The sequence below is a fragment of the Mixophyes fleayi genome, chromosome 4, assembly GCF_038048845.1.
Source record: "Mixophyes fleayi isolate aMixFle1 chromosome 4, aMixFle1.hap1, whole genome shotgun sequence".
In the NCBI taxonomy this organism is placed as follows: domain Eukaryota; kingdom Metazoa; phylum Chordata; class Amphibia; order Anura; family Limnodynastidae; genus Mixophyes; species Mixophyes fleayi.
In genome coordinates, this window is record NC_134405.1 from 326,184,746 (window position 1) to 326,208,040 (window position 23,295).

At 42.8% G+C, this 23,295-nt stretch overlaps 1 protein-coding gene across 3 annotated transcripts in view; it reads right to left on the reverse strand.

Moving 5' to 3' along the window:
• PARVB (parvin beta) overlaps positions 1 to 23,009 on the reverse strand; it is a 38,552-nt gene extending 15,543 nt beyond the window's left edge. The window contains exons 1-4 of one of the 3 annotated variants that reach the window (XM_075210265.1): positions 22,729 to 23,009; positions 9,408 to 9,497; positions 7,627 to 7,697; positions 4,076 to 4,178 (exon numbers count right to left, since the gene is read on the reverse strand). In XM_075210265.1, coding sequence (XP_075066366.1) covers positions 4,076 to 4,178; positions 7,627 to 7,697; positions 9,408 to 9,497; positions 22,729 to 22,843 — 379 coding nt within the window. In that variant the 5' untranslated portion in view covers positions 22,844 to 23,009. Of the gene's footprint in view, positions 1 to 4,075; positions 4,179 to 7,626; positions 7,698 to 9,407; positions 9,498 to 10,335; positions 10,592 to 16,048; positions 16,157 to 22,728 lie in introns of those variants that run through there. The other 2 variants (XM_075210267.1, XM_075210266.1) reach the window with 2 other exon arrangements.
• Between the last annotated feature and the right edge of the window lie 286 nt (positions 23,010 to 23,295).

A 23,295-nucleotide genomic window follows, 5' to 3' on the forward strand; every position in this document is an offset into this window, starting at 1 on the left:
TCAGTGAGGACAGGGCTGCATGTGACAGGGGCAGTGACGTGATGTGAGGAGGGGAATGGAGGCAGCAGGAAGCCACAGACTGAGAGTTATATAGTGGAGGGAGCAAGGTCCCCCAGCAGCACAGAGTATATCAGGAGATGAGTGATGTGTTAGTGGGGACAGGGCTGCATGTGACAGGGGCAGTGACGTGATGTGAGGAGGGGAATGGAGGCAGCAGGAAGCCACAGACTGAGAGTTATATAGTGGAGGGAGCAAGGTCCCCCAGCAGCACAGAGTATATCAGGAGATGAGTGATGTGTCAGTGAGGACAGGGCTGCATGTGACAGGGGCAGTGACATGATGTGAGGAGGGGAATGGAGGCAGCAGGATGCCACAGACTGAGAGTTATATAGTGGAAGGAGCAGGGTCCTCCAGGAGCACAGAGTATATCAGGAGATGAGTGATGTGTCAGTGAGGACAGGGCTGCATGTGACAGGGGCAGTGACATGATGTGAAGAGGGGAATGGAGGCAGCAGGAAGCCACAGACTGAGAGTTATATAGTAGAAGGAGCAGGGTCTCCCAGCAGCACAGAGTATATCAGGAGATGAGTGATGTGTCAGTGAGGACAAGGCTGCATGTGACAGGGGCAGTGACATGATGTGAGGAGAGGAATGGAGGCAGCAGGAAGCCACAGACTGAGAGTTATATAGTAGAAGGAGCAGGGTCCCCAGCAGCACAGAGTATATCAGGAGATGAGTGATGTGTTAGTGAGGACAGGGCTGCATGTGACAGGGGCAGTGACATGATGTGAGGAGGGGAATGGAGGAAGCAGGAAGCCACAGACTGAGAGTTATATAGTGGAAGGAGCAGGATCCCCAGCAGCACAGAGAAGTAATGTGTACCACCTGTTAAACTGATGTAAGAAAACGGAGGTTAAAATTACCTCTATAGGAAACCAAGGTCATACCCCGTACTTGTCTAAACTCTGTTTGAGAAATGTCAAATAAAATCTACGTTCACAGATTTTATAAATGGCCAATAATAAAATAAAATTAACCATGGAGATTGTGTAACCCACCCCCCGAAGTGCAAGTACACCTCCATCTACATTCAGGGTCATTGTTATTGATGGCCAGGAGCAAGTAGGTTATTTGGCTTAACCTATGTCAAAACGCACCAAGTCCCCTCACTCCGTGTCACAATCAATCCCACTAGTGGGACATGTGCGGCTTTAAACTCCCAATAGTACCAATCACAGTTAAGTGCTGGGGAACAAGTTATGAGGAGATTTACTTTCCAATCCAACTTATTCACTCAGTGACTGTACTAAAGCTCCACACAGCAGACACACATATTTAGAAGAAGCGGGACTATACAGGTCTGTTCCTTTGCATTTGAAGGACTGGTGGTCTACACAACACTGGAAGCAGCCATCTTGGGTGATGAAGTAAAATCATACTTGCCAACTCTCCCTGAATGTCAGGGAGACTGCCTGAAATAGGGGTGATCTCCCTCACTCCCTGAAGAGTCTGGCATTCTCCCTGATGCTGAGCCAGTACAAGACGTGGTTGGCTTCGCCATCTGTGGCATGATGACACAGTTCAGAAATTGTGTCCTATGTCCATGTATTGATGCCTATGGAGGTGGTCATTTTCATGGAGACCAAGATTTAATCAAAGACTGACAGGTAAGACAACATGTCTAAAGTAATGTAGACAGAAATGTAAAAGACACTTCAGTCTCTAGAGATTCATTAGCTGCTTTTCTTTAACGCATAGTTAATGCATAGAATGTCCGGGAGACTCCTGCATTTCTTGGAGACCTTCAGGGAGAGCAGGACAACCTCCCGGTTCTCGCCCTCGTAATAGGTAAGTGGCGGGGGCGGGGCTTATTGACGCCCCCGCAGGCCCACCTCCCCCGGGATCTCCCTGAAGCCAACGAGGAAAAGTTGGCAAGTATGAGTAAAATACATGAAGCATATCCTAGATAAATGAAAGCTGGAATCTGATTGGCTGCTATGGGCAACACTTCCATGTTTCCTTTTTAGAAGATTTGATAAATCAAGTATTGAAAGCCACAACGCTGTCCCGTCCTACGTTATCACTGGAGCCCAGGAGCCGGTCAGTGATATTTACTAAAGGATCCAGAATACACTGCTCGGTGGATATTAGTTATTCCTTGGATTATTTTAATTCAATGACTCATTAAAGAGAAGCAGTCACTAAGTTATATACTGGCTTTATTTTTGCTCATAATTAAATTCCATAGTGATTAGTGTATGTGCGTGTGAGTGTTTATATTTTAAAAATCTATTATCTTTGCAGTGTTTGTCTGTCCCACCTCCTCTACACCCTACAGGGAGAATTCTAAATATTTATACACAACAAAGTTAATGCAAAAAATAATAATAAACACCTTCTATTACAACTGCCATGTTAGAAAGATTTATTTTGACATGTGTCAGTAAGCTTTTACTGACTGGAGGCAGCCGTAGTGACTGCCCCCAATACACACACACACACCATATTTATCACACACGCACACACACCATATTTACCACACACACACACACACACACACACACACCATATTTACCACACACACCCCATAATAACCCCACACACACACATCCCATATTTACCCCACACACCCCATATTTACCCCACGCACACACACACCATATTTACCACACACACACCATATTTACCCCCCACACATACACCATATTTACCCCCACACACACACACACACACCATATTTACCACACACACACACACACACACCATATTTACCCCCCCCACACACACACACACCATATTTACCCCACACACACACACACACACACACCATATTTACCCCCCCCCACACACACACACACCATATTTACCCCCACACACACACACACCATATTTACCACACACACACACACACACACCATATTTACCCCCCCCACACACACACACACACCATATTTACCCCACACACACACACCATATTTACCCCACACACACACACACCATATTTACCACACACACACACACACCATATTTACCCCACACACACACACACACACCATATTTACCCCACACACACCATATTTACCCCACACACACCATATTTACCCCCCCCCACACACACACACCATATTTACCCCACACCATATTTACCCCACACACACACACCATATTTACCCCACACACACACACCATAATTACCACACACACACACACAATTACCAAGAGAGGAAAAATTTAAGAGAAAAGATCAACTTGGACTCTTTTTAGATGAAATGTAAACAGACATACAAGATGAAAATAGTCTGCTGGGCCGTACAGAGTACAGTGTATTTATCGGTCCTAGGCAGTGACATGGAGTGTGATTGACTTCTTCAGCAACTTAATTTATGGAGAAAATGTTGTTCTGTCATCCAAGTAAGTGCGAGATAGAACAATTCCTCCTCAACACCTCCGACCTCACTCCCGCCCTCCCAGTTCTGCCAACGACCACCACCTCTCCTCCTCCCAGACTTCTCCCGTGCTGCCCCCAGACTCTGCAACTCACTCCCTCACTTCACAAACCCAAAGCCGACCAGTTCTCCTCCTAACCCATCCATCTGCCGCCATCACGCCAACTCAGCCCTTTTAGTTTATCCCCGCTAGGCTGTAAGCTCTCCTGACCAGGACCTTGATCTCTCATGGTCTCCTGTCATTATCTATGCCGTCAGCTCACCTGCGTCTTCTCCTTTCCTCCATCAATGTCTCTGTTCCTGCACTCATCCACCTGGGTAAAGGCTCAGCTTGTGCCGATCTGCTCCCTAGTCTGCCCTCCGTTCCCCCAATTCTCATAATTTTCACAAGTTACACTGAGAAGTTATACCCCACCTCGTAGCGGATGGCCCAGCTTCTCGTTGCTTTATATTGTACGGTCTTGCCTATATGGCACTGCCCTATCAGGTTATGTACTATATTACTGTATGCTCTCTGTATGGCGCGTCAGACCCATTGTGGCACCTTATAAACATAAAAGATACCAGTGATAATTTCTTAAAAATAATTGTAACAGAATAACGTCCGCTGTATTTATAGGGTTAATCACCTAAAAGCTTTTGTAAGACTTGTCCGTCATAAAAATCTTCCTCCAGATTCTTCACGATGATCCGCTCCTCCACTAGAACCTCGTTAATCCAGTCTATAAGGACCTGTAAAGGCAGAGACAAGCTGTTACCTGTGACTATGGCCACCAATCAGATGTCTGAATGCATTTCCTAACATTCCGAAGAAACTGCTTTAGTATTGCTGGGTTAGTTTTTCCCAATAACATGCAAAGTGTTAGGTGTTGCAGATACCATGGTCCTCCCCAAATACCTCACCCCCGTCTGCAGAAACCTCACATGAGCGCACCCCCTACTCCCTCCCTTTCTATGCGGACTCCGGTTGTTGTGTCTCTGAATCTTTCCTGATCGGTCAACATCCTTTCCCTCTCTTCTGCCCACTCAGCTCCGATCTTCCCTCTGTGGGCATGCTGCTCCCCCCATGCCAGTCCCCACTCATCGGCAGGAGCCAAGGGGTAACCACTGATGGACTCCTGCAGGTTAATGCAGACTGTAGAGGGCAGAGGAGACTGTGACTCTGCCTGTATGCTCAGCATTGTTAGAGATTGTAGGAGTTCCGGGCACATTGTGGTATTATAAACCAGGCTTTGTAACGATCCGTGGAGATCAAGTACAATGCAGCATTGAGAAGGAAGAGGGGTCTGCAGTCACTCACAAGCCTCAGGGTACAGGCAGACACGACATACCTCCGCCTGTATCTTAGATTACTGCTAGATTGTTCCGTCCTTCTCACTCACAGCCAAGGTCAGTAGCAGCCTGTAGCCTTCAGTCAGTCCCATATGTGAGAACTATGAATAATCAGCTCTGTCCCTTCTCTGAACATTCTGTTTGTCTTAAAGAGTTGGTCCAAGTTGGTATAACCCGCCTGTTCTTACTAGAGGGTCATCCTAGAGATAAACTTGACCTACACCAGGGGGTATATTTACTAAACTGCGGGTTTGAAAAAGTGGAGATGTTGCCTATAGCAACCAATCAGATTCTAGTTATTTATTTACTGCATTCTACAAAATGACAGCTAGAATCTGAATGGTTGCTATAGGCAACATCTCCACTTCTTCAAACCCGCAGTTCAGAAGACACCAACACATTATGGATGTTTGTCTCAAACTGACCACTGTCCACGTCTGGACCCCCTCTGTACATGTATATAATCCCAATAAAGTACTAATAACATTGAAGTCTAGCAGACATAAGTATTTATCCACCACCCTATGAAGACGACACACGGCTGTGTATCTGGAGTTCCGTCATGCGATCGTGCGCGTCACGGTTTTTTTTTTTGTTAAATAAAAGATCATCTTGTTCTCAAACAAAAATTAAACAGACAGAATGACAGCAACCAATAAGATATAACTTATCTTCTAATAACATACAAAGCAGGAAGGGAACAGAACACGCGTCATGAGTCACAGTAATAAGCAGAGCAGGAAAAAGGACGTTTCATGGACTTAGAAAGTTAATTACAGAGAACGCAAAGCATTGCAAGAGGAGATCGCAGCCTCGTGCCTCTAATGTGTGACCAGCTGCCGGATTTATTACTATATGGAGCAGTTTCAGATGAATATTTTTTTTTTCTCTCCTGGAAGATAGAATTTTCAGACATTCACAAACTAAAATAAAAAGAGTTCTAAAGCTAAAGGAATAAAAACAAATTAAAAAGTTACTGTGGGTTATGGATATACTTATTGCCATCTGCTGTAGGCTGTCATGTGATTTTGCTGTCATGTGATTTTGCTGCCATGTGATTTTGGGGGTTAAACAAAAATCAGTATGAGGCTTATTTAATGATACAGCGTAATGTACACAAAAAAAATTGTTCATGCAGGTAAAGGTCACATGTCCTCTACATGCAGCGTCAGCAGCCATCTTGTGGGCGGAGCCAAGATTCAGGAGAATCATTTCACTAGGTACCAACGACCTACTGAGGTACTGTCGCCATGAATATGCACGAGAACTAACTGTATATTGTAAACTACCTCCACTGTGTCTAAATGACAGGAGCTTTTTAAATAATAGCCTATATATTGCAAGAAAGAAAAAAAAAAAAAAGGGGGGAAATCTTCCCCATTCAGACAAGTGGGAACTGAAATGGTCATTGTGGACCATGTACTGCATTAAAAAAAAAAATCTTTAAAATTTAAGTCTGGATGCCAAATGAATAACTTTTTGTTTAAATTCTATGGTTATTAAATATAACAAAAAATGTGTTTTTAGAAAAACAAAACACTGTCTCTGAAAAGAAATCCTATATTTGATTTACTAAGCCCTTCGTATATCAATCTGTCCTAGATAAATCAACATTCTATCACTGTTACAAATGATTTGGCCACCAGGGGGCGACTACGTACAATACTTCGTACAGGTTTAACAATAGATTATAACAATCAATGGGACAGAGAACCAGGATCACTGTGGAGTTTTGCACTTAATAAACATTTCTCGGATATTAAAGGAATGTAAACCATATTTATAATATTGGATTCAGTAAATTTGATGAACTGATAAATAAGTCTGCAACTGAACCTCGCTCTACATTTTTTAGACTGGGCAAAAAAAAAAAAAAATAACATTAAGATACTTAGGTTTCATTTAGTCATGAAAAGATTAGGGGCCCGATTCATTAAGGATCTTAACTTGAGAAACTTCTTATTTCAGTCTCCTGGACAAAACCATGTTACAATGCAAGGGGTGCTAATTAGCTTTCTGTTTTGCACATAAGTTAAATACTGACTGTTTTTTCATGTAGCACACAAATACTTGATAGCTTATTTGTACACCGATTATTTGGTGATATTTGTGTGCTACATGACAAAACAGGTCAGTATTTAACTTATGTATTTAACTTATGTGCAAAACAGAATACTAATTTGCACCCCTTGCATTGTTGCATTGTAACATGGTTTTGTCCAGGAGACTGAAATTAAGGGTGTGCACCGGCCACTTTTAGTGTTTTGGGTTTTGGGTTCTGATTAGCTTGAAGTTTTGGGTTCTGATTTGTTTTGCCAAAACATCAGACGAAAGGTTTTGGTTCTGATTTATTTTTAAGAAGGCATAAAAAGTGCTAAAAACCAGTTTTGTGGGGTTTTTTTTCACTCCTACGCTATTATTATTAACCTCAATAACAATCATTTCCACTAATTTCCAGTCTATTCTGAACACCTCACAATATTGTTTTTAGGCCAAAAGGTTGCACCGAGGTAGCTTGAGCACATAATGCCAAAAAAAGAGGTACAAGATGGAATTGTTCTGGGCCCTCCCTCCCACCCCTCGCGAGATTCGACGCGAGACTTGGACGACAGAGCCTCGTTTTCAATTTTTTGCCCGCCGGAAATATCCGAACAGTGCTCGGATCCTGTTCGGATCCGCACTGTTCGGGTGGGCTCGGATTAGCGGAATCCGAGCCCGCTCATCTCTACCTGAAATGAGAAGTTTCTCAAGTTAAGATCCTTAATGAATCAGGCCCTAGAATATTAAACCAAATTAGTAAATGATGATTGCACTGCGGTATAACAGGTCAGAGGAATATTTTCTTTACCTTTACAAGCTCCTTAAACTTGGGGTCCTCTTTAGAGGTGGGGTCTATCATCGTGCGTTCCTCATTCTCCTCTGTGTGTTGACAAAACAGAGAGCCAGTTAGAGACATGGCAGGAGACGATCTTCCCCAGTCAGTGACAATAATGAAATAAATGGAAATACAGGAAGGAGAATAACCCAAAATATCTCTGGAAACTATTCATCGGCATGGAGTGATGCTGTGGTCATAACCCAGGGGTCCAATGTATTTTAGGTAACTTCGTTCCCTTTTATTGCATAGATATACAAATCTATATTTTCCAGTGGAAAGAGAGGACACAAATGAACAGGAAAAAAAAAAAAAGTGTGAATAAAAGATTTACTTAACGAGCCAAACACAAAATATGTTTACGTGTTCTATCCTTGTTCTTCGGGCACATGTGCAAAGCCTTGTTGCTATTTTAATGCTCTAAATGCAAGCTGCGTTCACATTGCGTTGCAAAATAAATCAGGCCCTTAGCGCATTTGCTTATAATGAACAAGCATTGACCAGAACGGAGATGACGCCAGTTAGAGACTACTGATAATGTATAGTTCTATACCATACAATTTAGGTAACAAGGTACATAGCAGTAATATTTTTTTCAATTGGAACATTTAACTTTTGTTTTTAAACTGTGCATGTTAACGTCTGCCTCAATGAGTTAATATAAGAACATTACATCGATACCAAGAATGTGATAACACCCAGCGACAACTCTCCTGCCACAGAAACTGATAAATGGTATATACTGGAAATATAACAGGACTATAAGATCCATCGAACGTGTCCTTCGTCAGGGAATCCTAATTTTTATTAAACCTACAAAAGGAGAATCGTGTTTATTTAAATGTTCAAGTAAGTTTCAGACAGCTAGTAGGTAGCGGTTGGCATATTTCGGACACATGGCGTTTCCCCAGGAATTTAAAACACAGACTAGCGTGATTCTGCACCCAAGAGAGGCGATAGGATAAGCTTATAACTAACAGGACAATATTGTACAACAAAGACACCAATCGTTGCTGTGAGTCGTCTAACCAGAGTGACACTAAAAAAAGACACAGAACAACTGAACAAACAATTGCAGATTTAGAAGTAAATGCATAAAAGGGGGACACTAACTCCAAACATTTCTGGCCTTAACTGTGCCAGGGAAATGTATAGCTAGACATAGTTTAAGGTTATGGGCAATTTATTTTTGCTACATCTCCGCCATAACGTCTGGACCTCTTGTCTGACGTCATACACTGAACCAATGTCATGTGACACATATCTCCCGCCATCAGGCTACCGGCGCTGTTATATGGCGAGAGGATTATCATGCAGCCATTAGATTGTCAGCGGGATTCTGGGAGCAGATCAATAACGGTTGGGTACTGAACGGTGAACTCTGTACGCCGACTCACAGAACCTGGGTCATTTCCTACATCAAGGGGGTATATTTACTAAACTGCGGGTTTGAAAAAGTGGAGATGTTGCCTATAGCAACCAATCAGATTCTAGCTGTCATTTATTTAGCGCATTCTACAAAATGACAACTAGAATCTGGTTGGTTGCTATAGGCAACATCTCCACTTTTTCAATCCCGCAGTTTAGTAAATATATCCCCCAAGTGTATTTCTATGCACATATCCCTGTAGATTTACATTAGGCAAATGCAAAAGGAAAATAGAAAATATAGGGTCAAGGTCCCTTTAAAATTTAATGACCAGATGTAACTGTAACAATGGGGGGTTCACACTACACCCAGAATCATTCTGTACCGAGCATCGTGTCCTCCGGGTGAATGTCGATGGGGGTCGGAGACATTGGGGCGTTGATAGCATTCTTGCCCTCTTCCTGGAGATCGGACACTGGGAAAAAAAAAAAAAAAGTAATATAACAGATTACAAGATGCATTTAATTTTAGTCAGAAATATATTCTATTTATAACACCCTGAAACGCTGCATTCTGTAACATGCATGGAAGTGTCTGTGCCGTTTCCTCAGCCGAAACATAACATTGTGCTTATTTTAATCAACAATAGGACCATAATTAATTATACATATTACACCATGTACATTAGATGATATAATTGACAGTAATAGACATTGTACCGAATAAAATACTGTGAGAATAACGACATACATTTATAGCAATAGAACAGAAAATTCAACTTTATTTACAAGCGGTCAATTATCTCGTAACTTATTAGGTAAACGCTAATGAAAGGCCTGAAATAGATACGTTTTGTCTGTTCATCTTTAAATTGTACGGTGCTGAATAAAATGTTAGCGTTTTGTACATACTGACTGCAAATAAGTGTATATAAAAAGTGTATTTACAGACAATATTCCACTTGGTCAGTACTGAAAATGGGGACATATATCGGGACAAATCCTTACATGATAGTCACACGGCAAATATCCACACCGTGTACTAGAAGCATAGATGTACACAGAGGGATCAGCACTAATGCAACAACATTTATGGGCTAAAATGATAATTTCAGCTACAGGTTTAACCAGCGATGACAAGACGAACAACCGAAAAGCAGAAACACGGACATCAGTGTTGCTTGGCGCAGTGCGGCGCGGGGAACGTGTACGTCCCTGAAACCGACTGGTAAACATCTATATTATTCCTATACACGGACGGGGTCTTCATATCTGCTGCCAATCAAAACCTTTTATGAGGTAAAATCTCCAAACCTGTCTTTTCGGCCGCCGAGGACACCTCTTTCCTGCGTTTTCTGCACAGAAGGCCGGACATGATGGTCTCAGTTTGGGGGGTCAGCAGTGTGGCAGAGCTGCGGGAGGGTGTAGTACAGACACTGGAGCCAGACTCAGGCCAGGTTATTTCTGACAGGGTGACGATAGGATGAGACAGGAGGGCTGAGCGAGTTGGAAGGGTCTGGACAGCTGAAATCCTGGCAATAAAAGAGCAGCCTTCTCCGGCCTCTAACAACCGCCGTCTGACAGGAATTTATGGAGTAAAACGGACAGACCACTGTGGAACTGAACGTGCAATGGATGAACACGATTTTCTTACAAGACAAACGCCTCGCCACGGTGTGTGTACTGTGCAGACAGGATAATAGGGATCTGTGCCAGCTTCCCAGCAGGGCAGAATGTGCCGTACGCTGGGCACCTCTTACGTGGTGTTGTATTTAAAGATAGGCACCCGTTCCAGCTTACTTATTTGCACGCTGCGGGCCTGCAATATACTGAAGAAAACTAGTGAAAAGAACAGAGACATTGGTCGGTGGCTGACTGTTTAAAGCATGTCTATTGTTGTTATAGTGTAATTAGTGTCTATATTTGAAAGAAACAGTAAAGTAATGACAGAAAATGCGCAAAAGGACCGTTCAATGATCGATATTGGAGCTATTGCGCCACATGTGGATGTAACTAACAGTTTTTATTGCAGACTGTTACTATATAAATACACATCTAAGGCTTGTTAAACAGCAATGGTTGGCTTTTAAAGAGCGCTAGTCACCTAGGCAGTGGAGGCAGCCATTTTAATAATGCAGACAACGGTAACAGCCAATTCACAAGAAAACAGCGACATCATATTTAGATTTGAGATATTATTACAAAGCAAACACACAAAAAAAACTGTACAACAAGCATTTTTTACTGACACATTAAATGTGACGTTTGCCCAAACATTAAATTACAATAATCTACAATTTTTTTGCTGCACTTCTGATTGCATTCTTATATCTGGTTTTCACAGACCACTCTGCTCCTTTCTCACCGATGGTTGTAAATGTAACTTTTGACAGTCAGTAAACTTACTGACAGTTGGCAACTCTGAAGATCACTGAGCCCTGGGAGTCATATCACTGCTACAATAACATAATACCCGCCTGCATGGTGCATCAGGTGTCTGGTGCACCGTGCAGCGTGTTTGCAGAGCAGGGAGCGTGCAGATTATTGGGCTTTAGAGAAAATGCAGTTAGGACAGTGTGTGATAATTGCACATTCGGTGGACACGCTCCTTGCAGCACTTTCCCTAAAATGCGGATTTCTGGACAAAGGTAAAACACTAAGATTTGTTTAATAAAATGGGGAGTTGTATTTGTAAAGTAAGATTATGGATTAAATAATTTGTATACATGGCTCTCATATAGGGGGTGGGGGGACATCTGTAAACTGGTACAATAGTCATGATTTTGATGGGACAGTCTTATCCTTGGACCTCAGTAGGGGTGTGGCCTATCAGAAAGTGGGTGTGGCTCGTGTGAAAGTCGTCCTCTTTGGGTGGATCATGAATGTTTGGCCTGATTGACAGCAGGATTTAGCTTGTCCCAATTTTGCTTTTTAAAATTCCGGATTATATAAGGGGGAGGGGAGTGCATAATGTATACATATTTTCTATGACAAGCCAGACCTGGCATAGAAATATACCTCATTGTTTAGTTACTAGGTTTTTTGGTGTGTTTGTTTTTTTTGGGGGGGGGGGGGGGGTATTTCTATTCTACTCTGTTTGATTTTCTTTTTTTACTTCTTTCCCTTACATATGCCACATGCACTGATCTTCATAAACCCAGCCTATATCTTTACACCGGATTTGGAGCAATACCAAACGGATGAGAAGTTTTACTTTTTTCAATATTGTATTGTGCTTTTTTTTATTTAACACTTTGTGCTCTTACTTACAAAGACGATGGGGTCCATTTAAGGAGCGGTGAAATGCCAAAATGCCGATGTAAACGCCAGAAAAAGGCTCTTTCACCGCTTTTTATCAAAGATTGTAAGCTTGCGAGCAGGGACTTCTCACCTCTTTGTCTGTTTTACCCATACTTGCCAACTCTCCCGGAATGTCCGGGAGACTCCCGCATTTTGCGAGAGTCTCCCGATCGAGTGTGGCAATCTCCCGAATTCTGCCCACTTCACTAGGAAGTGCCCCACTTCCTAGTGTAGTGGGCAGAATTAGATCCCAAACGCCGCGATTCCCGATTCCCGGTGAATCGCGGCATTTGGCCCCGCCCCCCGCTGTCAAATGACGTGTTTGTGTCATGACATCACAGGGGGCGGGTCCAAAATGATGCAATTTTGGCCGCCCCGCCCCCCTCACGCCCCCTCCACTGGCTGGCTCCCGGAAGGGAGCTGAAGAAAGTGGGCAAGTATGGTTTTACCCACTTTGTTTATTAGTTTACTATGTTTGTCCCCAATTGTAAAGCGCTACGGAATATGTTGGTGCTATATAAATAAATGATGATGATAATGAAAGTGTCGACACTGGAGATATCTCCAATTTCTCAGGCGTTGACCTTATCCCCATTACTAAAGCTCACCACCATAGACATCTATGGGGACAGCAGCACTAATCAATTTATTAAGCTGTGTAAACTTTGCAAAGTAACGCCATCTCTGGGTGGCGTTTAATGGTCTTTTACATTGGGATCCAGCTGAAGCCTCTCCGGTGTCGCTGGATCCCTCAGTTGTGGAGGAGCTAAACGCACGCACTTCCACCATTCACCGACGGTGCTAGGCTGCAGGTATATAACCAGGAGAAAACCAGACATGGTAAATAACAGCCGTGCTTCACTGAGATTTGCGCTCTCTTAACAGACACCTAATGATTCAAATCTGCAGTTTTAGCATTAAGTGACTTCTAATAACATTTATTATTTAATCTAATAGGCAGCTGCACGAATGTGACAGCGAATGTCTTGTGACTCATCAGCTGGAAAAAAACATTAACCACAAGACTTGGCCCCACACCCTTAATGCTCTGCCACACCCATATGATACAAGATGCTTGACTGTGACTCAACTATGATGAAAAGAAGATATCCACCCAAGTAGGACTGCAAGAGAGGGCGTCTCCTGCAACGTGCAATATGAATTACAAACAGCAGATGGCGCCATAGGTGACCTCAGGAGAGGATGGGGCTTTTTTTTTTTTTAGTGACGTCTGGTCACTATAACCTTGAATTTTGCATGTAGACAAACATATACAAAGCCAGGAAGATGGATGTTCACATCCACTGCCAGTAAAAATAAGCAGGAGGAAGTGGGGTTTGTATGTAAGGGATTCCTGCTGCTAGTTTAATGGCGGATGATAAAATTCTAAAAATGCTATTTTTACCAATGATTATTTTTATCACAAGGAAGAAAACAACTGATTTTAGCAATATAGACATAAAAAAAAAAAGATAGAGACCGCTATAGAAAAGCAATCTCCATGTAGCGAGCAAATGGTACAATTACAACACACACACTTAAGTCTGCTTCAATACAACCCTTTCAGATGGAAATATTTCACAGAAAGCAACTGGATAATCAATCAAATTGGCAATTTCAATCTGATTGCATTGGATAGACTGTCACTCACACAAGTGTTCAGTTGATAAAACATGATGGATTGGAATGAGTGGAAATTCTGTAATTGGCTATAATTAAGCAGCGGATCACTTTCCTTAACTTCCACCTCTTCTCTTGTTTTACTCCAAATCTCCAATTCCACCTTTGTTCCCGACTGCCCTATTCTGATGCATATATTATATTGATCATTATGTAAACACACAGTTTATCAACATTGCATTTGGATGCTAAAATGACACTAAACAACAGCAACCAACCAGCAATTGCTTTTACCAAGAGATGCACTTATCTCTTACTTGCCAACTTTTCCTCGTTGGCTTTATGGAGATCCCGGGGGAGGTAGGCGTGTGGGGGCGGGGCTTGACTAATTGCATCATTTTTGGTAATGCCCTCTAAACAATTATCACAATTTTGGCCAGTTACACAAGGGGTGGAGCTAAGATGACACGATATTTGCGTCATTAAGCCCCCCCACCACCACCACTTATCTATTGCGGGGGAGAGGACCGGGAGGTTGCCCTGCTCTCCCAGGAGGTCTCCCAGTAATGTGGGTGTCTCCCGGACATTCTGGAAGAGTAGGCAACTATGCCTTAAAGAAAAGCAGGTAATGAATCTCTAGAGACTGAAGTGTCTTTTACATTTCTGTCTCCATTACTGAAGTCATGGTGTCTTACCTGTCAGTCTTTGATTAAATCTTGGTCTCCATTAAAATGGCCACCTCCATAGGCATCAATACATGGACATAGGCAGCAATTTCTGAACTGTGTCATCATGCCACAGATGGCGAAGCCAACCACGTCTTGTACTGGCTCAGCATCAGGGAGAATGCCAGACTCTTCAGGGAGTGAGGGAGATCACCCGTATTTCAGGGAGTCTCCCTGACAGTCAGGGAGGGTTGGCACGTATGACTTATCTGCATACACCCAGCATGCCCTTAGTGCCCACCCTCCAGCACAGGATACACACTATCCAATTTTGCTAAATGTGTGAATTTTGAGACTACAGTAAAACAAACTAACAACACCCGTCACTGTGATCAGCCTGCTAACATCCATCCACTAAGATGATCGATCTCTTTATACAACACAATGTTAGTACACACTTATAGCATAAAATAGATCAGGAGGCGAGACCAGACTGCTGTGCAGGCTCCTTGTAGAGACACTGGGCCTGATTCATTAAGGAAAGTAAAAAAAAAAATGAGTAAGTTTTCTCCTGGACAAAAATCCATGTTACAATGCAAGGGGTGCAAATTAATTTTCTGTTTTGCACATAAGTTAAATACTGACTGTTTTTTCATGTAGTACACAAATATCAACTTTAAATTTCAGTGTACAAATAAGCTATCAATTATTTGTGTGCTACATGTACAAAAACTGACAGTCTTTAACGTATGTGCAAAATAGAAAACTAATTTGCACCCCAGGTATTGTAACATGGTTTTGTCCAGGAGACTACTTTCAATTTTTTACTTAACTTTCCTTAATGAATCAGGCCCACTGTGCACCTACACACAGGGGCAATCCAAAAATCATCCAGAGAAAGATCAAAAGATTAACTTAAGCTATTTGTATACCACAAACAAGTCAATACCATATTTGTAAATATATAATAATGTTTTTTGTGTTATTGGCGTTAAATGTTAGCATGAGGACATATTAAAAGTTCAAGCCCAAAAAATGTGCTACTCTGCAGCCACCCGTACATACATAATAAGACAAAATCCTACAAGACAGAAAGCCAACTAAAAACACAGGACGTTGCTTGTTCATACATGAGGCAAAATAAGAGATACTGAGAATTCTGTCTCGAATATAGAACAAGAAAGTGGCACTGTGTAGTTGTCCACACATGCTAAATTATAAACTAATGCCATCCAGCAAAACATATAGTACTGTGCATTTAATTAAAATTAAGAATATTGCAAAGGATACCCCTTTAGAATATGTCTATAGTTCCCTTAATAACCTGTATACTAATCTTAGTATCATAACAAGACTAACGAGGGTCTTTATAGAACACTGTTCTGTTAAGTTTAAAAATCACAAAATTCTGCTGTGAAATAAATAAATGAATAAAAACTCACTTTTGTGAAGGTCGGGAGACCTGACCGCCAGTGAACACTAGTGAGATAGCCGAGAAGTAAAACTGCACAATATAATACTTTGTACTGAATATCCTTATAGTATAGTGACAGTGCAAGCATAAGACCCACACTGCATCCTGCAGATAGGACAGAGAGAATATACCACACAGCCTTGTCATATTAATGTCGTTATGTCAGGTCTTTTTGGGCTGTAATTTCCTTCTTGAATCTGTGGCAATTTAATTTGGCAGTTCATCATCATCACCATTTATTTATATTGCGCCACTGATTCCGCAGCGCTGTACAGAGAACTCACTCGCATCAGTCCCTGCTCCATTGGAGCTTACAGTCTAAATTCCCTAACATACACACACACACTGACAGACACAGACTAGGGTCAATTTTGATAGCAGCCAATTAACCTACCAGTATGTTTTTGGAGTATCGGAGGAAACCCACACGAACACAGGAAGAACATACAAACTCCACACAGATAAGGCCATGGACGGGAATTGAACTCATGACCCCAGCGCTGTGAGGCAGAAGTGCTAACCACTAAATATTTAGTATAAAACATATTTGAATTAACACGTATGTGTGAGACAGCATCATATTCTCTGGCTTGAGCTAGATAGGTAGACTTTTCACATATTGCACAATATTTTGGTGTGTCAGTGCACTAGCCTGGAATTAAAGAGGAATTAGGGTCCATTATCCACAGTGTTTATAGTCAATAGGGTAGTGGAAATTTATAGGGTTTCTCCCACCCCACCCCCCACATTCCAGTAACAGCCCCCTGACCTAGGGGCAGTAAATCTACCCGAGAGCTGCACACACTCCAACAACAGAATCCTAAATATATTAGGCTACATACACACCCATGTTACAATTCTGGCGTTTACATGCGTTTTAAGAAAGAAAAAAAATGCACTAAACACTTCTTGCCCCATATCTGATGCGCGTCGACGCAATTGAAAAGCTACATTTCTCTCATTAAATGCAACGAGATGACGTTAGGAAGCATTTATCAAACGTGTTCAGCTTAAATGAGGTAAAACAGGACGTTTTATTTTATTTATTTCCCCCACAGAAGCCTGTTATACTAAAAAAAAAAAAAAAGTGAACGCAGCGTGAACATATACAAACACACAACGGGTTAGATTTATTAAAACATCCAAAAAAGGAAGAGTGAATATGTGTTGCCCATAGCAACCAATCAGATTCTAGCTCTCATGTTCTAGAATGTACAAGATAAATTATAGCTGGAATCTAATTGGAGGTTCCCATAGCAACCACTTTTCCTTTTTAGAAGTTTAAGTAAATCCACCCCCTTGTGTTCTTTAGGCGTTTTTATGCACGTTTGCCACAATATATGGCTGGGGTGAGGGTTTGTTTGGGAGTTTTGTTTTTTGTTTTTTTTTTAAGATTAACCAATGGAAGATATTTTTACTTTAGGGTTTCTGATGTTTGCTGAGCACAGTTCTCTGCATCTGATGTTATCTGATGTGGGCAGCACGGTGGCTCAGTGGTTAGCACTTCTGCCTCACAGCGCTGGGGTCATGAGTTCAATTCCCGACCATGGCCTTATCTGTGTGGAGTTTGTATGTTCTCCCCGTGTTTGCGCGGGTTTCCTCCGGGTGCTCCGGTTTCCTCCCACACTCCGAAAACATACTGGTAGGTTAATTGGCTGCAATTAAATTGCCCTTAGTCTGTGTGTCTGTGTGTCTGTGTGTGTGTGTGTGTGTGTGTGTGTGTGTGTGTGTGTGTGTGTGTATGTTAGGGAATTTAGACTGTAAGCTCCACTGAAGCAGGGACTGATGTGAATGAGTTCTCTGTACAGCGCTGCGGAATTAGTGGTGCTATATAAATAAATGGTGGTGATGATGATATTATAACATCCATAAAGAGACAGAAAACTCTCATTAAAGAACTATTATAAACCACCCTCAACTGAACAAAGTCACAAGTAGCTGACAAGGGAATGACACTGAATAGAGAAAGAGACTTATCTTGTACTGTGAAATCTATAGGACATTCCGTGCTGAGGTTTTTGGCAACATTCCTGTCTATTGTCTGCCCCCCCACCCCCCCTTCCCATACACTAATTTCTAAGGGGTCACGGATCATGTATAACGTGTAAATAGCTTTAATGGAAAAAAAATGCAAAAAAATTAAACAACATTAAGTTTCCTTGAGCGGCTAACATGCCATTTCTCACGCATTCTGGAATCCCTTAATCCATACATTCCTGCTGGAGTAAAATCCTATCTATCTATTCACAATTCATGACCCATTTTAACAGGGAGACAGTTATCTGGTTTGACCAATAACCCAGACAATGACTGAATATAAAAGCCATGCTTGATGACATTTAATTACCCGAGTCCAGGTTAATGCAGTATAAACGTAACTGTGAATTGTTGAACAGTACAAATGTGGCAAGTTCGCATTTTCAGTAGTTTACTTTATTTTTGTACACAAGGAAGTAATAAAAAAAAAACAGAAATGTTCTGTACAATGCAAGATGAGAAAATGACTGAACTAGCTGCTTTCCTGAGTACAGGGAATGCTGTGTGACACTAGAAGGGGGCAGAAATGACACATTGAGGCAGGAAGGGGGCAAACAAAGGAATTTACATTAGAGGATGTTCTGTAAAGTGTGTGCAGGGATCACAACTCAGTCCCCAGGCTTCTCATAAGTTTGGAACTAGTAGTCTCCTGCTAGAGCAATATATATATATATATATCTCACACATAGGCAGTTATGTGAAAAATAAAACACACCCTCCTTTGAATCTGTCTTACTTATCAAGACATAATTGACAATCATCAATCATCTAATCCTCACCAAGTCCTAAAATTTGATAAACCTAATCTCCTATTGACAACCCATAACAAATTTTACTTTTAGTCATTATTCACTCAACAGAAAACAAAGCTAGGAGAGTACACCCCATGGTTCAGTGGGCGGTAGAGTCGCCTTTAGCAGCAATAACTTGTAATGGTTTTCTGTACAAGTTTAAGGGGGAGATTCAATTGCTGGGGGATGTGTCGCGAGGACATCACAGCGAAGGCCGGCTACGCACACTGACGGCAATAACGGTAGATACCGTACGGCGTGGGCAGCACGGTGGCTCAGTGGTTAGCACTTCTGCCTCACAGCACTGGGGTCATGAGTTCGATCCCCGACCATGGCCTTATCTGTGTGGAATTTGTATGTTCACCGTGTGTTTGCGTGGGTTTCCTCTGGGTGCTCCGGTTTCCTCCCAAAAACAAAAAACATACTGGTAGGTTAATTGGCTGCTATCAAAATTGACCCGTCTGTGTGTGTGTGTGTGTGTGTGTGTGTGTGTGTGTGTGTGTGTGTGTGTGTGTTAGGGAATTTAAACTGTAAGCTCCAATGGGGCAGGGACTGATGGGAATGAGTTCTCTGTACAGCGCTGCGGAATCAGTGGCGCTATATAAATAAATGATGATGATATCTCCGCTCGTGAGCAGAGCTTCCAGCCACAACATCAGCACAAGGGGTCTCCGCGGACCTTCCAGAGACACCTCGCTATGCATTGAAACCCCCCTATGAACCTCTTACATTTTATTTGAGGAAATATGGCCCAGTCCTCCTTAGAACACTGCTTCAGTGCATGAATATATAAGGGCATTATGCACAGCTCTCTTAAGATCCCAGCCTCAGAGCGGTTTGCACGCTTATGTAAAAGGATTTTCCACCTTCACATGACTTTCCATTATAGGCTTGTGTACACCCCGTTTGTCTGGTAGTGGATTGTTCCATTACACCCGGCTGCAGCTCAGACTCTCCCATTACAGGGTTCTGCGGGTGAACAGCAAACAGGCCATGTACATGCAGGTTTACCAACAGCAAGCGTGTAACACGCATGTACAGCAGTAATAGCCTCATCAGCGATTAAATGAACGAGGCAATCTCACTTTGATTAAATAAATGAGAGTAGCTCATTTCTAATCCAATATCGCATCTTCCAGTCTTACTCTCCAGTCACCTCATTACATATGACAGCAGAATTACTTGGCATAAGAGCTGACAATCTTGCATTGTAGGATTGTTCACTTTCTCACTTCTACACAGTTGCAGTCACGCCAGCTACTCACACTACCAGGTACATTCGTCATCTCACTCCGTCCTTGGTGAAATACGGGGGTATTATCAAATGCAGTCTTGGAACCTCCCAGACCCCTCTAACAACAAGTAAGTGAGCTCACACCTCTCGACTCACATGCAGAACCAGCTGGCAGCGTCCTACCTGGACCATACACTTGGTTTTAACACTCCCAGGTCTTTGTTTAGTATTATTCACTATCATTTATTTATTTTTATAGGGCCACCATATTACCCAGCGTTGTACAGAGAGTATTTTGTAATTCACATCAGTCCATGTCCCTTTGGAGCGTAGTTTAAATTCCCTACCACTGACTAGGGTCAGCAGCCAATCAACCTACCAGTATATTTTTTTGGACTGTGGGAGGAAACCCACACAACTACCACACAGCTTGGACCTGGTCAGGACTCGACCTCATGAACCCAGCAATGTTTACTACTGTGCCACCCAGCGCTCTCTCTCTCTCTCTCTCTCTCTGTGTTCTGGAATCCCTCTCTCGGAATACAAAAACACTCAGATATCAGCTGCACTTACTCTAGTACAGTGTTGGTTAACCTGTGACACTCCAGGTGTTGTGAAACTACAAGTCCCAGCATGCTTTGCCAATATATAGCAGCTTGTTGCTGCAAGGGTATGCTGGGACTTGTAGTTGCACAACACCTGGAGTGTCACAGGTTAGCCAACACTGCTCTAGTAGAATCAAACGATCATTGAATGTCAAAGGGGATAACTTAGACACAAACCTGAAACATTTATAACCTTGGGACCCTGGATCAGACTTTTTAAACACTCAGGACCCAGGAATGATTCCCACACACCCCTTAAAAGGTGGCACACAGGGCAGGACATTGGCTCACGCCACAACCGCCGTTACACTTGTAAATATCCTTCAACGTTTGCTCAAAACACAGATTTATTTTTTTCTGAGTTTTTCAGCCATGTATATACTGAATGACAGATGTTTCTTTTCATTGCCCTGGGGCATGTTGTCCGCTCTTTGGAGTACTTTGCATTAAGGACAGCTTTTGTCACATGCCAGGGAAACAACAAAATAACTATGCCATGATGATATAAATGCATGGATACAAGCACAGAAGGAAGCTAGAACTATTAAGCCATATATTTAGCACCAGCATGTAAAAGACAATTAAAGTTACCCAATAGTGGTAAGGGAAACATCTTGAAATAAATGAAACATTGGTACTCTAATTTGTCAGAATACCTTGTGCCATGCAAGTTTCTAAGGAGTTTATCTAACAGATCACTAATAATAAAAAGACACTACGAAATATTATAGTTCTCTAACACTTTTCAATTGGCAGCTTCAGAGACTGAGAAGATGATAATGATGATAATGATGATGATGATGATGAGGGGGGGGGGTCTTCCCAAAATTGCACATACAAAGCTATTACTTGGTGAACTACAGTCTAACATGATTTCAATGATAGCTGCAGCGCTATCTTTATAAACCACCAGATTAATATCTGCATTGTAACACGAGTAACGATATATAGATAGTGACATATAATTGTAATAAGATCTCCGAATGCACTTTGTGCACAGATTACTCCTGGTAATAAGCACTGTATATAAACAGCCTATTCCTTACAGAGTCTCTGATGTGTGTATAGTGCGACCTCAGGCTACATAAAGACACCTCTGCTCACTTACACACAACTACACACACTAGATCAGACATGTTCATGTGTGTTACAATTACTGGGGCATGGCAGAGTATTAACAGAACGGATTCTAGCTGCCTTCTACCAATACATCCCCAGTGTACACAGACAGTCTGTACAAATACCACATACAGTGTACAGAGCAAACATATATATTCCTGCTCTGGGCAGGCTACAAATCACAGTGCAAGTACCTATGTGTTACCTGACCAGCTACAAATTAGTTTTGGACACCACACCTCTATTAACCCTCTACCTGCTCTATCCAGAGAAATATGCCCCTTAATCCTTTCTATACCTTCAGCATAGATAACTGTCTCAATGCAATCTGCCCCTTAACCCTTTGCTACTTGCTCTCAGCCCAATGCAATCTGCCCTTTAACCCTCTCCTACCTGCCCTCAGCCCAGTGCAATCTGCTCCTTAACCCTTTGCTACCTGCCCTCAGCCCCGTGCAATCTGCTCCTTAACCCTCTCCTACCTGCCATCAGCCCCGTACAATCTGCCCCTTACCCCTCTCCTACCTGCCCTCAGCCCAATGCAATCTGCCCCTTAACCCTTTTCTACCTGCCCTCAGCCCAGTGCAATCTGCCCCTTAACCCTTTTCTACCTGCCCTCAGCCCAATGCAATCTGCCCCTTAACCCTTTTCTACCTGCCCCCAGCCCAGTGCAATCTGCTCCTTAACCCTTTTGTACCTGCCCCCAGCCCAGTGCAATCTGCTCCTTAACCCTTTGCTACCTGCCCCCAGCCCGTGCAATCTGCCCCTTACCCCTCTCCTACCTGCCCTCAGCCCCGTGTAATCTGCCCCTTACCCCTCTCCTACCTGCTCCCAGCACACTCCTCACACTCAGCCCCTCACTCACCCTCTTTCGCTTTCTTCTTCCTGACCAGGGTCCCCCCGAGTTTGCCCAGGAAGGTCTCGTCCTTCTTCATCTTGTGGCTCTGTAGGGTGGGGGACCGGACCGGGGTGGCCGACATGTTCCCCTGGATGTGCTGGGAGAGAGGGAGGGATGGAGGCGGCTGTGATAACAGCGGCAGGAAGAGGATGTGGTGAACCACAAGCTAATCAGGATCCAATGAAAGTGACTGGAGGGCTGGGAGGGAGCGGAGTCTGTCCCGGGGCTGGAGACAGCAGATGTCTGACATACCGACCGATCTGTCATACTGACCGATCTAACATACCGACCGATCTAACATACCGACCGATCTAACCAGATGTCTGACACACTGACCGATCTAATATACCGACCGATCTAACCAGATGTCTGACATACCGACCGATCTAACCAGATGTCTGACATACCGGCCGATCAAGCATACCGACCGATCTAACCAGATGTCTGACATACCGGCCGATCCAACCAGATGTCTGACATACCAACCGATCTAACCAGATGTCTGACATACCGACCGATCTGACCAATGTCTGA